A 16,320-nucleotide genomic window follows, 5' to 3' on the forward strand; every position below is an offset into this window, starting at 1 on the left:
CGGAACATGGTCCGAACGGGTCCCGAACGTTCAACAAATAATTTCCTCGGACAGAGTCGAGTCAACTCAAACAGTGACACGTTTCCACAGTTTATCGTTTGCGTTGTGTACTCGTTGGCCGCGTGCGCGAAAAATTCTCATGACCCCCGGACTGGTGACAGGTATCCAAATTAAATAAAACGCGAGATGAGTAATTAGGCCTGGAGTGGTCCAGGGACGATTCTTGATGCTCCAGATAACGAGCACTCTGCAATCGGTCTCGCTAACTGAACGACGGTTGACAAATAATTGCCGATTTAAATAGCAAAAAAAAAAAAAAAAAGAAAAACAAAAAAGAGAGTATAGCGGCGGCCTGTGAAAAGAGCGAGTCAACGGGAGGTAAAAAATAAACTCTATCGCGAGATCCATTGACAGGGGTGAGAAAGACGGTACAGCAGTGTGAAACCGCGCAGAGCGCACGCACGTACGCACTCGTAGATTCGAAGAGCTTCACCACGAGAAGCTACCTTCGTTTTCCAAGTCGCGAGCGCAAGCATCGCGGAATGAGCTGCTACTTAGAGAGAACGGGTGGAAACGCATTCACCGGCACGCAATCAAGACTCCTCGTGGCTGCCGCGCTATGCACGTACACGCGTGCACACGTGTGTGAACCCGCGTGTTCCCGTGCTCATTCATAACAGTGCCGTGGTAAGATTTGCTCGCGACTCCTCTCCAGTGCGAGAAAGCTGATGCGATTCCGTGGAACGGGTGAAAGAGTGAGAAGAGAAAGCTCGGGGTGACGATGCTAAAGGAGAGAAAGAGAGGAACAAGAAGCCGGGGAGAGGAACGGGCACCGGCAGAGAAAGAGAGACGGAGAGAGGGAAAGCGGAGGACTACGGCGCGCGTGTGTTTGAGGCGTGAATTCATGTATGCTCGCGAAGCACTCTTCACGGGGGACAATCGAGGTGTTGGACTGGAAATCCATACCAATTTGAGCGACTTACGGTCGTTCGCTTGAAAGCCCGGTACACGCTGCCACCGGTATACACGAACGCCACGTACACGACGCTACGCGAGCTCTTGTACGCGCGCGCGTTTACGTACGCATCCAGAGTTAGACGCGCGAGCGCGACGCGATACTCTGCGTCAACGCCTTGTCCCTTTACGCGTCGATTTACGCTGCTCTGTTTCGAGGTCAACCGTTCCGCGCGAAGATCTCCTTCGTCGATCTCTTTGTAGCTACAGACCCACGCGATTGTGCGATTTCAGTCACATCGTCTTGAGAAAATATAGCAATTAGCGGTTTTCATTGTTCCGAATTTAACTATCCCGTGTACCGGAGCCGCTTTCGCGGTCGATGCAAAGGTAGAAAGCAAAGAATTACAAAGAACCGAGTGACGTAGCGAGATTTACGCTAGAATTCTTGAAGGGACCTCCGCGGGGACAAAAGAGGCTCGTTGACGAGCGTTCTATACGCCTCCTACTTTTCAGCCAGAGTATGAAATTAGTTACGTGCACGTGAAGGAAAGGGACGTGATGCAGCATAGAGCCAAGACCGCGTAATCGATTCGAAGTCTCGAAAGCTGGCCAGTATTTTCAATTACTTTGACCCAGTGACGTGCCATCGTCTCGAGTTAATCGAACGTACGCTCGATGTTAACCACTATTGATCCGGATTATCACTCTGTCATGACCGACGTCGAAAGCGAGCCGCGTTACAAACCGATACTCGATAATTACAATTACACTCAATTTCCACTTAATTTCGGTGGGTGCATCGATCAAGTCACCGAGTCTCGACCAGAGTCCAGCGATCGCGTCCTGCTAATCAGCGATACCGTCGTATGGTTTGGCCACGATTTGCAGAAACGATGGCCGGAAATACTGTGGAATATCGAGTAGAAAGTTCCACGGTACAGCGTACGCGCGCGGGCCCGTGGTAATGGACATAGTTTGCCGGTAATGTCCGAGACTAATTCCCGTGTTATTTCATTAACGCAGCTCCCGAGGGGTTAGGCAGCCACGTCGGCCGGCAGCATAGCCGTAACACAGCGGCAACCGTGCTCGAGCTTGTAGCCCCCAAAGGGGCTCGTATTAGGCGCGTGTCAAAGGGTGAAAATTTACGAGGTGAGTAGCAGCCGCGAAAAGGCCGATTGATAGTCGCCTACCAACCTACCAACCACCATCGTCTACGTGTACGTGCCGCCTTGAAATAATTTCGACGAGTTTACGCTTTGGTGAAACATGCTTACCCAGCCTGTTAGCGCGTCTAATTTTGTCAGAGGGATAGATGGATATCGTTTGTCTGTCGATAATCTATCGATGTATTTTCCACTGATGACGATGACGTGATGTACCATATCGCGAGATTAAATAATTAGTAACGACTACGTCTCGATGAGATAGACGGAGACTCGGCTTCACTTTCCACCTCCGCTATTTGACGCGTTGATCGGTTTTATTCGTACGTAAACATCATCGATTGAATCGCGGGAATTCGTAGTTACGATCATACTATGTATATTCGACAAATACACGATTATCAGAGAAGAATTTGCGTTGCTATCTTACTAGGTAGAGACTACTTTTGGATTTACGTCGAACAGCAATTTAGTATTTTCCGCAGGCAAGCAGGCGAGAAGTATAGAGAGGAGAGATTTTCCTCGTATTTCCTGGATTGATTTATTCGAGCGGATTATGCGATTAGACAAGAGAGGGTCGTATGATTGACACCGCGACCAGAGTGCAATGAGATAAACTTGTTTCTGACCGAGCCAGGAGAATTTGTGGCCAATTGATCGATGGGAAAACGAGAATTTGCTGTTTCGCACGTGGAAGATTCTTATATCTATATCTATCGGTATCCTATTTCCTATTTCGATCAAGACATGTTAAGGAAAAGTAACTTCTACCGTCGTAATAAAAGCTTGTACAACTTACTATAAATGAAATTAAGGCACGCGAGAGAATATCGCTGTGAACAAGTATACATGAACATCTTGACGTGTTAAAAAAAGAAAGAAAGGGGTAGAAAAATAAAAGGGAAGAAAAGAAAAAGACGCTTCTCCGAGACGAGAGACTGAATTTTCCTACTTCTGACGTTGAGTGCGCCCTGGCAGTGTTATCCAATTATTCTAAGTTGTTAAGGCGAGTTAGGGCGCTTAAGGGACTAAATTAAGACATTCCGCGCGACAAATCTCCCAAGAATCTCAATTAACTTCTCCTAGAGGGTGCCGGTACTTTAATTAACTGTTTAATTTCGTTTAATTTGCATTCACAGTTGCATAACCTACCGGACGAGATGGCTGGTCCGCGATATATTTCTTCTTCGAGGTAAATCGATTAACTATGCATCACATACTTAACTTATATATATTCAATACCTCTACTGATATTTCATTTCATACTATACTGGATTCTTCAGAAACGTGACACTAAGGCAGAAGTTTCGGTATGAAAGTTACAATGCTGTAACAAGCGTTGAACGATGAGCCAAACGTTTTGAAGCTCTTTGAATAGGAACACCGTGTAGGAGACGTCGAAGAAACCGTTCACGGTTCGTGTCTGGACCGTACGGTATTGGTTTCAACGAGCGTAATGGGCTAATTTGAATTGCAGCGACTCTTACGCACACGTGATCGCGCAAAATCGGCCGCGTACACATAGACAGAAGCGCGAAACGCGCGGAAATATGGACGGAACGGAGGGCTGGCTAGGTATTTGTGTCGCGAGCCTCTTATACGTGTCTGCAACCACTTTCCTGAAAACAAAGCCGAGCGAATTCATAATCCGCTAATTTGTTCAAGATTTTTTGCTCGAGTGGCGGCGCTTGCTTTGTCACAAATCCACCGTCGATGCCGGAGCGCGTGGGGCTCGCGTTCAAGCCGCTTTGAAGTACTAATCAGTATCGACCTGCGCCTACAGGCCGCACCCCTTATCCGTGCTTCCACCATCGCCAACCGCCCACCTACACCCGCTCCTCCGCGCTCTCCTCGGCTAGTCCAGAGTTCCTCTCTTTTTTCCTATCGTTCCTCGACTTTCCGCCAGAAACCATTCTGTCAGAGGCGTGACAAATCAACGCTAGAATTCTCTTCTTTCTCTACGATTCTCATAGATGTACTGTATTCGTGATCGCTTTTGCAACAGGGACTAATAATGACTCTAACATCTCTCAATGGAAAGTTCCCTGTCCATAAAATAATGGTCAACGATTACAGTCGGGAATCCTTCGAACAGAAACGGCCTAAGAACCTACACATTTTCCCAGTGCCTTGGATGAAAGGGGTACACAGGAACAATGGAGGACCGATTGCGGCACGTTTTGCGGAATGGTCCTCGGAGATGTGTTACCAGGACGATATCAAGCATGAGAGAAAGGATGTAGCAGGGACAGAACGGGGTGGGCCGAAAGAAAGTAGGAGAAAGATGTAAAAAGGGGAAGAAACGAGGGAAGGAAGAATCGAGGCGCCGTGCCGAAAGCGCACAAGATCGCTGCGGGAGGAAACGAGCACGCAGCGTGGAGGGAATAAACGAAGAACAACGTTGTCGCGTGGCCGTGTGTGAGGGTGCAATAGAGAAGGAGAGGGAGTAAGAGTGAGCGAGAGAGTGTGGGAGCAAGAAAAGGAGTGGACCGACGGGAGTGTGCAAGGAGACTTCTCAGGCGTTGATAGGCAATCTAGTTGATTGCCAACTTCAAACGAACCGAAAAAAGCGGAGCGAGAGGAGAGACAAGCTCCTGTACAAGCCACTGGAAAGGCAAAGCCTCGACACGAACCGGCGCGAATCTCGGAATTTTTAGACAATACGATCCGCACAGTTCCTGCATTCCGACCCTCTTTCCTTCCTACTACCGATTAACGCTGTGCCAAGCGAATCGATCATACGCCATTTACCATCCTGGAATACTTTTCGCCTCATACTATCGTTCATTTACTGCTTAATCTAGGAAATATAATATTAGAAACTTCTTACATATTCCTACGTATACTACGCGCATACAAAATATACTCGAGTAACAAATATTCTTTCTATATTTTTCATTATTTTTGTAAAGCGTACAGTGTACAACATCCAGCCTCTCTGGCTCGAATTTTCGTGCTCGAGAATCCATTATGCCCAAGGAACAAAAGATTCTTAATCGACGACTGAGCCAAACGGCCTTAGAGGGCTGTTCCACGTGACAGATCCTGCGAAATTGTTAACGTCACGACGCGTAATCGATCTCACAGCGATCGATATAATTATTATCGGGAACAAATCGAGCGGTTGGCTGGTCTGTGCTCTCGTCTTTAAGTCTGCCCAAGATTTAAGACAAAAAGGAACGAATGAAGTGCGCCAAATAAATGCTGTACTGTAAGACGAGGTGCTAGAGTGACGTTTGAATGGAAGGGCAGATCCTTTGTGCTGCACCGGGAACCCGACACCCGAAAATCGTTCTCAAAAATTCGTTATACGGATAAAATCTACGCGCTATTCGAAACACCATATTATTGCTGCAATAACAGTTTTACAAAAATCTTTTTCCGCCTTTTATCGAATGATTTCGATACTATATCAGGGTTCTAAGTAATTTCTATTAGCAATCATTGCCTCCTACTTAAGAAACTGAATTAGTTTAGAATAATTTAAGGTCGATTACTTGACGACTAAAAATCTTTTAAACAAATGAACGTCGGTAGTTTTTATAATCTTCTTCTCTGACTATTTTATAAACAGATAGTTCAAAGGATAGCGACTGTAGTAATTAAAAGAGAAAAAATTCTCAAGTAAATGAAACGAATGGTTAGTCCGCGCAGGTTGAGAACAGTTTGTCGGAGTGCGGCCATTTTTACGTTTTGTCGAGGTTCTTTGTGTTTTGGTGAGACATTGCAGGTCTGCCCAACACTCAACTCATTATACCACTAATTATTCATAACGTTGGGGATTATTCTGACAAAAATATTCAATTCCCACAGTGCACTCACCCCAGTGCTACCCTCTTTCTTTGCCTTATTCTTTCTGTCCGACTCATCTGACGCTAATCTCTCGAAGAACAGCCAGCAATTTTTTTTTTTTTTTGCTGTTCCGAACTCACCGTGTTTCGTGTTTGTGTAAATCTCGATTCGAAGAATTGGCACTCGATTTCCTCGAGTGTAGTTACTCGATATCGTGTGGCAGCTGGTCAAGCAAGGCCCAATTGTTTGTACATAAATCGACGAATTGATTTCACGAGGCGTGAAGCTGTCGGTCAGCTGACGAGATCTCATCGGTTTCCCCAAAAATGGTCGAAAACTCGCAACACAATAGAGTTTGCACGTGGATATATAAGAAAGTTGCGCGTCAATTTTCGGTAACACGATCTTGAGTGGCTCTCTATCAAGTGATAGCCGTAAGTGGCACGTTAAGTGCTCGTTTCACGGTGGGACGACGATACGCCTATTAATTTACTTCAACGTTCGTGACACGCGAGGGTCGTGGGTTCATCCTTGTCTAAAGATTGAAACGCAATCCCGATGATTGCCGATCAATGCTTTATTACGATGTATCGATGCTTGTGGGCGAATGAATCGTCGTATCGCGCTTGATGAACGCGTTACAACGTTCGTTAACTGCAGCAGAATCAATGGCTAGGTTCGAGGCTGCGTTTTAATTGGTTTCTCGGTTCTTTCTTGTTCCTTGGCCGCCGCTTAGGCCAGTGTAAGGAGCAACGTGTTAAAAGGAAGTACGGCTTGTATAGGCAGCGTAGCAAACGCGTTCCCTCCTTTCGTTTTAAAAGTTCAGGTTACTATTATTGTAAAATTCGCGTCTAGGTGCGAGAGAGCAGCTAACAACGCGGCACCGCCGAGACGCGAACCTTGTTCCGTTGAACGGGATCCGTTTCTATGGATTGCCTCGCCAAGATGTAGGTCTTAACGAATGTGTTAAGATTGAACGAAGTGGTTGCTTGTTACTCGACCACAATACGCGCACGGTTTGTGTAAAATTAATTATCAATTCTTCGCCGGTCCCCCTTCTTCTCCTCGCGCTAAATGAAAGAAACAGTTAGAGGCTCCATTCGTGGAATAAATGGTACGGTTATAATTGTCGAAGCACAATGGGCCACGCCTCGCGAGCGGAACGATCTGACGGAAACAATGTCATCTTAATCGTCATCTATAAAAAACGGGGCGAGTTTTAATGATAATGACGCATTACGCCCGTCACGCGGCAGAACGTCATTCGTCCAAGTTCGTTGGAAATAAGCAATGAGAAATTCGCGACAGGACCGTTTTCCTGTGAAAGGGCTACAGTTTCTTTCAATTTCAAGGAACGTTAATAATGTAACGCAGCACCTTCGGTATTAACGATGCAATTTTATGTCAATAAAACTGTCGGGTAACGAACAAATTTATGGATTAAGGTAAGTTACGATAATCATGCCTCTAAATCATTATCCAGCAATTTCCATCATTTTAAACTGCACCGATAAGACGAAAGATCTAATGATAATTGTAATATTATGACAATCTTTTCAACTTATACTTGTCGTTATAAACAAGCATATTCACAAATGCTCATTCACGCCAAATTTACGGTCATTGATGCACCGGTTGTGCACTAAACAATCTCTCAACTGAAATCAAACCTAATTAGCTTTATTAATTGAATATGTGTATCTACTGTTGAACGCATTCTCAGTCTATATCTATAAAAGAAATGATACGAAGGATCAACTCACCATGGGGTGGCGTGTGCTGAGTCGGACTATGCTGATGATGGTTCGTAGTAACTGCGGTACCCGGAAGTACGTGCTGCGCGTGTGCACCCGGATGCACGTTGACACCGGCCGGTGAAGCCGGAAGTTGTCCCGGCTGATGTACCTGATGATGCGGTACGTGGTGTGCAGGGTGGGGGTGGGGCGGCGGCAGGAAGGCAGCCGCGACGGCCGCCTGCGCATTCAGATAGGCCATCCGCGAGGCCGTGAGGTTGCCCAGATTCCCAAGATTCCCCAGATTGCCCAGATGATTCGTCAAGCTAGGCATGTAGTCCCATAACTTGTGATGAGGCGCCGTAGGCGCGTAAGAAACAGCGGAGACGCCGGCCGGCGGTGATCCTTGAGGTGAGCCGCGATCGGTACCGCTTCCGTTTCCGGTACCATTCAGCCCGAGCAGCTCCTGGATCGCAAACGGCGATCGCTGCGGCATTTTTGTGTCTTTGTTGATTATTCTAACGGCTCAAAACGACATTCTTCTCTCACGACCTATCGTTAATGCTATACGTTTTGATCCTTTACTTGTTCTCCCCGTCAATGGAGCATCTTCGGTTGAACTCGTTGAAACAACAAGTTTGAAGGAGATCGTTGTTCGTTTCGCCTGCGCCGCTACTCCACTATTCGACGCTACAAGTTTGAACAGTTTGTCGTTGCTCTTTCGTCTCGAGGTAACGTCTCGATTGCTAGGAACTTTGTTTATAAGCGATTCTGCTGTTGGAGACTCTCGAACGGAAAGGCTGAATTCGTTGGGCTCTGTCGTAACCGTACACGATGCTTACAGAGGATTAAAAATCGCAGACTGATTCATTTGTATAGTCAAAGAAACGAATAGAAAAGAACGAAGCTATTATCGTTGCTAGGCCTTGACATAACGCTTGCTCGAGATCCGTCGGTTTGCGGCGAGCAGTCGCATAGTTTTCAATAGCTTTAGCAACTCGGAAATCACTAGGAGTTTATTCTTATTATAGGCTTGCTACGAAGCGATTACTAATTGAGCAGTTCAGTTGATATCGTGAAATATAAGAGGTATTCGTTCGTACGAAAATGAAGAAACCGACTGATGGACCTGTCAGCGGCCCTAAGTGTTCTCATAAATCTCCATCATTGAAAATGTGTCCAAAAGTAATATTCGACGATCGTGGAGAATGATTACAGTGCTTAGTGTAACGTGTTTTCAACTTATCTTCGTTGTAAAGGTAGAAGCCAGCGATCCGTCGAGCGAAGCAACTCCGGACAGCTTGCAGCGAGCGACGGCAACTTGAGCGGCGACTCGAGAAACAACTCGGTTCCTGTTTTCGGTGCAACCGTATTATCCCGTGTTTCGTTTCACACTTTAACACATCTACTGTCTAGAAACTACGCGTTTAACCTCACACTTTCGTCTAGTCTCTTCGTTGAATGATGGTTTCGTTGTGATCAGGTACGGATTCCTGCGTTCATCGCTCCTCGAGTACCGACCGGTAGACTTGTTCGCTAAACTGAACTCGTTCGAAGACAATTAGAACCTTATCTCCGTTCAGAAATTCTATTCAAACTCCAGATAGCACGTGATGGGCTTATTCATCGTTTCTTGCCACCGAACAAAACTCTGGTTGGACCTTAGCGATGCGCATGGAAATTCGTGGAACCGCTTTCTTTCATTCTCCTCGTGTGGGGATTGAATTTCAAGGACAACAGAGTCTTCCTCGCCTCTGCTAAATCCTTTACTGAACTGGAAAGGCACTCGTGCATTGAAACTCTTCCGCCGGTACCTCATACAAGACGAATCGGACGATAATCGAGGAATCACGAGTAACGTCCGGCGATCGATTTCGATTCCTTTTCCATACTCTTCGTTAGCTTCTTACACCGTAGATACTCCCGCTGATTCGAGCTCTTCTCTCGCTTCCTCGTGTTCGTTTAAAAATTGCGCACTGAAAAAGAACCGTCGGATTCACCGGAGCCAGTTCACTGACAGCACCACCGCGGCTACTCGAGATCGGGCCAGTACTAAACTATGTGGATTCGCGTGCCGAGTTTCTACCGATGGCTGTGCTTGATGGCTGGATCTCCTTGCGTTGCTGGTCCCTCGAAACTCGATCCGAACGAATCAAATTACGCGTCAGATAAGAGAAGCAACGTGTTTACTCTCGGAGTAGCCCTGATACGTTAACGTCTGACTGTCGTCGTGGCGCAACCGTGTCGTCGTCGCGGCGATGGGCAACTGAGCTGCCGAGCAGCACAGGGTTGCTCGACTGCGCGGCAGCCAACGAAGAAGGGAAACCCCTGGGGGCGGCTGTGCGCCGTATACGCACCCACACATATACCCTTTCGCGGAGGGTGGCGTTTACCCGACCCACACACCCCCTCCGACACTTCTGGCCCCCTCTACCCTTCTCGTTCTCTCTCCGTTCCCCCTTTTCGCTCTCTCTCTCGCGTGAACGATCCCTTCCCCTTCGTCACCGCCTGCCTCCCTTTCTGCTCGATGCATATACAACCCCACTCTCAGCCCTTCTTTTCAGCACTCGTCGACCCCTTGCAACAAAGGCGCCTCCGCTACTTTACGCGCCGACAGTGGCCGTCTCGCATCGCGGATTGGTCGGTTTTTTGAGACGGCCAGCCGGGTAGACATAGCCCTAGTTACCAACGAGAAGGTGGGGTCTACCGATGTCAACGCCTCAACCGGCTACGCCTACGACAGACCGGTTTACCACAGCGAAAAGAACTTGATCTGGAGTTTCGAACTTAACTCGCAAAGATATCCCGCTTCTTCCTAGCTCTCGCGAACATTCAACCCGTGATGCTCAACGTTTTACTGGCTAGACAAATGAACGCGACGGCCGTGACGCTAAGTTTGTACACTTTATTACGGAAAGGCAATTGGCTGATCAGTATCGGATTTAATGAAATTTTATTACACGCAACTCTAATGCGAAAAGTTCGTGTTTGTAATTGTCAAGTAGAGTAGAATCGGAGCAGAATTTTTGATCGAGGCATTTGAATCAGCTGCAGTTTAGTATATCGATTAATCTCTATCGCGTACGATGCTTTGTTGGAAACTAACTTCGATCTTGCACTTGCATATTACCTTTACCGATCGATAGTGAAACGAAAAGGATACCGTGATAATCAAAATATGGTCGTACATGTAATTGGAAAGCTCTTGGAGCAAGTTTCAACATCCAACGTTGCCCAAGTTGAAGTAAAGATCCGCTGAGAAAAATTGTGGCACAGTGAAACTGGCTTTCGCTTAGAACCTTTATTAACGAAGGGGGTGTGGTCTAAGAACGGGCCAATCAGAAAGCACCACTTTCAACCCTCATTGGCCAGAACGTAAATCGATTTATCACTCAACCCGTCCATAGTAGACAGGGGAAACACGCCCTTAAGGCCGTCCGACTTAAGGTCTATTCTCCTCGGATGCCTTTCGCGACTCTCAACACCGCCAATTCCACTTGAGAAGGATGGTGGTGGTGCTGGTGACGTTGAAGGTGGTGGTGGACGGTGAGGCGGGGGTGGTGCGTCCGTAAGAACACAGAAAGGGTGTGGAAACTCATGATCTTCGGCGGTGAGTTTCCCGATAGTGTCGGAGGGAATTTTTTCGAAAGACTACCGAGCCCCGTGGTCGGATCCACGCTCGAAATTGAGCTATTTTTCGGAAACGAGGCTTTTCTTTAGCTTCTTGTCTTCTTCCTCTATCCACGCTCCGATCTATCCATCTCTATGTTCCTTTTTTTCTTCGTCGTAAACACGTTACACTATCTTATTTTTGTACTATTGGTTCTTTGGGTTTCTCATCTTATTGTATAATGAAATTTGAAAATATCCTAAGTAGAAAGAACGTGCAATGCCTAGATTTGTACGATACTTCCACGAAACAAAGGTTTTCACGTTTTCTTATTACGGTTTAGTTCTAATTTTTTAATGGGAATCTTCAGTGATGTATCGTCCTAACATGTAAATTTGTTAAGTAACTACTTTATTACACCAACATAAGCTACACTAAATAATGAAATAAATCGCTAAGTACATAATGGAACGGAGGAGAATTAAATAAGTAGAAAGACTGAATGAAAAATACAAGAAAACTCAGAAACTTTGCGAGAAAATTGATATCACTCGCATTTTAAGATGAAAAACCCCACGCGAACATTCATACTCGTCTAACGTTTGTCAGCGATAGCTCCAAAACAGCATAATACCGATGCTGAGATGGTCTTTTTATCGGCGAAAAACTCGCCCATCTTCTTGCAGTGCGAGAAGCAAAAGGCTGAGAAAGAAAGAGAAGGTTTTTGTGCACGATGCTTTGTTTCAGTAAAATATCTCCGAGTTCTTGCGTTCATCTCTTCAGCTAAGGAGAAGTATAAGAACAGTCTCTTCGTTTCCAGTCTCATTTGTTTGTTCCTTATATTAACAGATTATTGTTCACTTTCAGCAGTGCTATTTTGTGGAGCAAATTTCCCTGCAAAATGTACGATGGTCAATTTACGAATAACAGAATTTTAATATCAATATCGTATTGTAAAATATAATCTTAATTTCGACTTATTTCAATCAGCTTGTTCTCTTTCATATAAGAAAATGACTTGCTCGTAAGAGAATCGTAAAGATAAATTGCACGCATAAAACTACGTACGAAATACTCGTAGTGATTTGTAACTTCCTTAGCGACTCGTGATTTCGTGTTCCGCGATCGTGTAACCCGCATCATCGTTCACTCAAACGGCATCACCCAACGGGTTAAATAGCGCGGGGCTCGAGAAGCCTGTGGATTCCGCAAATTGCAATTACTCCGTGTTATCAGCGGAATTTCGTAAGATTTGAAAAAAATGCTTCGATTTGAGTGTGGTGAGCTAGCGTAGTAGGAAAAGGGGGCCCCCGTTTGCTGCGCTCTTCAACGACTGTACAGTGATCAAGTACTTGCTTGCTTCTTAACTTAACGGATTATTGTACTTCTAAATTCAGTGCATTGTGCTAGTCGTGATCGTGTAAGGGTGTGCATACGTATCATCCATACGTAGAAGCGTAAATATCTTCATCGGATCAGATCGCGACACTCCTCGCGGGTTTAAGCCTCCTTCAACAGGATTCCAGGCGTGGTAACCGGGCACACACGCATCCACGCCCTGATCGTACTTTTTTTTCGAATACTAGCGATTTTTTTATTCCCTCCAGGGCGTAGATTAAGTTGGTAAAACGTCGTTATAATTTGCAATATTTACACGATGGTTGGAATAACCAAAAACACGAGGATGTAAGGTAAGCCTCGTGGTAAGGCTGGTCGAACATCGTCGCACTTGGCTCGTTTGAAATTTGCAAATTTTGAGGCTGCCGCTCATTAATGCTCGCGAACTTGGCAAAAATATTCCGCGAAGTTCGTTCGAGCGAATACAGGGTGTTACGCGAGACGTAATTGATCTTCGAAATGTATAATAAAGCGAGCAACAAATAGAATGTATTTTAAAACAATCGTAACGCAAGAAGGAAAAGGCAAAAACGAACAGACACGATGAAACAAAAAGAAGGAAATATCGTTGTGCAAGCACGTATATCGCAAATTGATTAAATTCCTTTTGTTAGCGAGTTAACGGGCGTTTATTTCGCGGCTCGCGCTATTTACAATTAGTCGATGCACTATGCAGCGATCCTAGTTCCGGATAACTAGACCTCAAACCACTCTCGTTCCCGTAACGTGTGTGTGTTCCGCGCAGGAACAAGGCTGCCTCAACTCACGCTCTGTTAATTTATCTAATTACGATAGTAGTCGAGATCATTTATCCCCGCACGAGAGGAAATTTGAGACGAGCGCCGCCGGGAAATATGAAATTAGTCGCAATGCTTTAGGAACCTCGAAATTTCGTGATATTACGATGTAACTGTAGCTCGAAAGCTCCCGTTTCGTTGCGTTGATCACGAACGTGCCGAACGCTGCCGGCAGGTTTTACGAGATAGTAAAAATCTTTAAGAGACACTTTTCCGATTTACGGTAAATGTATTTTGAATTCATTCTTTATTATATTTCACCTTTTCAGCTATTTTATTCCGCATAGAAGAGATCGATGTTTAAGCAAGCATTACGCTTGTCAATGACAACAGGATGAGTACGAATCGACGATTATTTATCTAAAACTTGTAACGGTTACGATACTTTCTAGAAGTTGAATGGCACGATGTTCGAACAATACCATGATCCGCCGTTCGAAGAACGCGTAACGTAGCCTCAGCGAGTCCGATCGATGCATAATGCCGGTAAATTAATTTCTGAAACCCGGTTTCCTCGAAGAGGCCCACTTCTAACATCGGCAAACGGCGACCGTGCCCTTCGTCGGCCGCGTTTCCTACCTGCAAACTCGAACGAAAGGATCTCATTGCTCCGGCAATCCTCTTTTCCCGAACATTTTCGCCGAGTCCTGCAAAATTGTTAATCCGAAGCTTTTCCAATTACACAGCTCGTCCTCGTTTTCTGCCGCTCCTTCAAACCATCCACCTCTCTTCCTTCGTGCCCCCCCCCCCCTTGATGCTCCTCTCCGTCCCTCCTTCCACTCGCTCTCTTTCGGCTCTTTGTAAGCGAAAATACTCAATTCGGATGTTAAATTCAATTACAGCATTCCTGATTAATCCTAAGTATCCTTTTCCGAAGGAAAGACGACTGCTATCCAATCTCTCTCTCTCTCCCTCTCTCTCTCTCTTGCTCTCTCTCTCTCTCTCTCTCTCTTTTCGCGAACGTCTTCGAACGAGCTAGATCTCTTTCGGCTTAGCCCGTCCTTAAGTTGAATAACTGTTGCGAACGATATGACGCCATTAAAATCTGCTGATCTTGATCCTACGGCGGTGGACTCGGAACCTACACGTCGCTCAAGATTATCACTGCTGGATAGAAATTATCGTGTCTCTCGCGAGGAGACTGCTTGCCATTGGTAATTGTACGTTAAACGCAAAAGAAGATCGGAGTGTTAAGCAGTTAATGAGAAATAACGCAAATGTCGTGAAGTTTGTTGCGTGTAGACCGAAGAATTGACGCGTAACGGTGGTGGAAGGAAAAATTTAGCAGGTATGGAATCAAGATTATTTATACGTTAACGCAATCTAAATCTGTGTTACCTGTAAACACGTAAGACGTCTATTCACAACGCGTTCCGAATACAAACTACCCTTATCAGACAGTAAATTGCACCTTTTCTCAAAAAATTCACAGATTGATTCTTTTATACCGTTGATTCTTTCACATTTCTTCCGACAACTTATTAACGGTTAGCAATGTTTCGTGGTATTCCGAGTGGACGAACGTGGACCACCCAGGGCTCGTCAGAAAGACGACAAGATAATTTCTGCCTCTCAAAAAAGTCAGCCAGTCATCGCCTGTAACTGGTAGTCCTTCTCTTAATCTTCGTTCCATGAGCCTTTAAGTATCCACGGCCACTCGAGTTTCTCACAATGCTCTGACCGGCGCCGTGGTATCTCATTCTGCTTCTCTGGATAGATGCGTTGCATTAAATGCGTCTAAATGACGCGCGGAAGTGCATTCTCCTTTGTGAAACGAGAAACAAGGTGATCCGACAAGAGGCGCAGCAAGAAGACGTATCCGCTTACTTCTGTCTAGAAAATCCCACCAGTATTTCATAGGCCGTTTCAAATATTTGTCAAACATTTATTGAACATTTAATACAGTCAGCAATTTACTTGCTTCGATAATACGAGACATTCCTATCGCACAGATTTGTCGCAGCGTTCGAATAAAATATCGTCGATCGTTGGGCTAATTTTCAAAGAAATATTTTATAATTGAATCATAACTCGAATTAGAAATTCCACCGCTTCCGTCCTACGAAACCATCTTGACGGGAGCGATTAGAGAGATCTAAGCAGCTTGAAACGAAGCCTAATCGCGATCGATAATCACACGTATACCGAGAGAATGGTTGCCTGCCATAAGGCGGACGCGTTTTGAAAAATCTAATAACTTTTTCCAAAATCTCTGGTGAATTTTAAAGTTCTCCAGGGTCGCAACAGATGGCAGCATACATCTAGTCGGTAATTCTGAACGTGCTGCCGTCTGCGTGCCGTGAATCGAACTGAATTCCGGTCAATTCTTTCTCTCCTTCCGGAGGAAAATAATATTCCCTGACATCTTCCGGAGCTCCATTTTGCGCGTCCGCACTCGGCTGTATCGCGAAGATCGACGCCGCGTCGTCGTCACACGACTTTACAATACAGTCAAATTGCGCCATACACCCTTTGTGTACGGAAACATTCGCAGGACACTCGTTTCGGTGCTACGAGCGCAAGCATTTTCGTCGACAAATATCACGATTTACATGCCTTCAATGTTCGACAAATGAATACCTTTTCCGTGGTGAAAAGTGACGTCCAAGTTGCTGGCCTCATCGTACCTACGATTTTAGAAGTTATTTGTTCTATAATACCATAACGGATAAGATTTTCGCCGCACTGTAAAAAGACGTGATTTGTTAATCATTGTTGATGCCAGTCCACCCCCAACTCCGTTCCGTTAATCGTCCATTGCGCTCACCCGGCATCATCGAGTTATTATAAATACTTTAGCGCACGCTTTTTCACGGGAACAAACGCGAAATTGATTTAATAGCTTGCTTTTAACATTTCTATCTCGCAAT

At 45.5% G+C, this 16,320-nt stretch overlaps 1 protein-coding gene across 2 annotated transcripts in view; it reads right to left on the bottom strand.

Annotated features, from left to right (window-relative positions):
* LOC139987844 (uncharacterized) overlaps nt 1-9,937 on the bottom strand; it is a 50,515-nt gene extending 40,578 nt beyond the window's left edge. For both annotated transcript variants that reach the window (XM_072004591.1, XM_072004590.1), the window contains exon 1: nt 7,676-9,937. In XM_072004591.1, the coding sequence (XP_071860692.1) occupies nt 7,676-8,141 (466 nt within the window). In that variant the 5' untranslated portion in view covers nt 8,142-9,937. The remainder of the gene's footprint in view (nt 1-7,675) is intronic.
* Between the last annotated feature and the right edge of the window lie 6,383 nt (nt 9,938-16,320).

Source organism: Bombus fervidus, chromosome 5 (assembly GCF_041682495.2).
Source record: "Bombus fervidus isolate BK054 chromosome 5, iyBomFerv1, whole genome shotgun sequence".
Classification (NCBI taxonomy): Eukaryota; Metazoa; Arthropoda; class Insecta; order Hymenoptera; family Apidae; genus Bombus; species Bombus fervidus.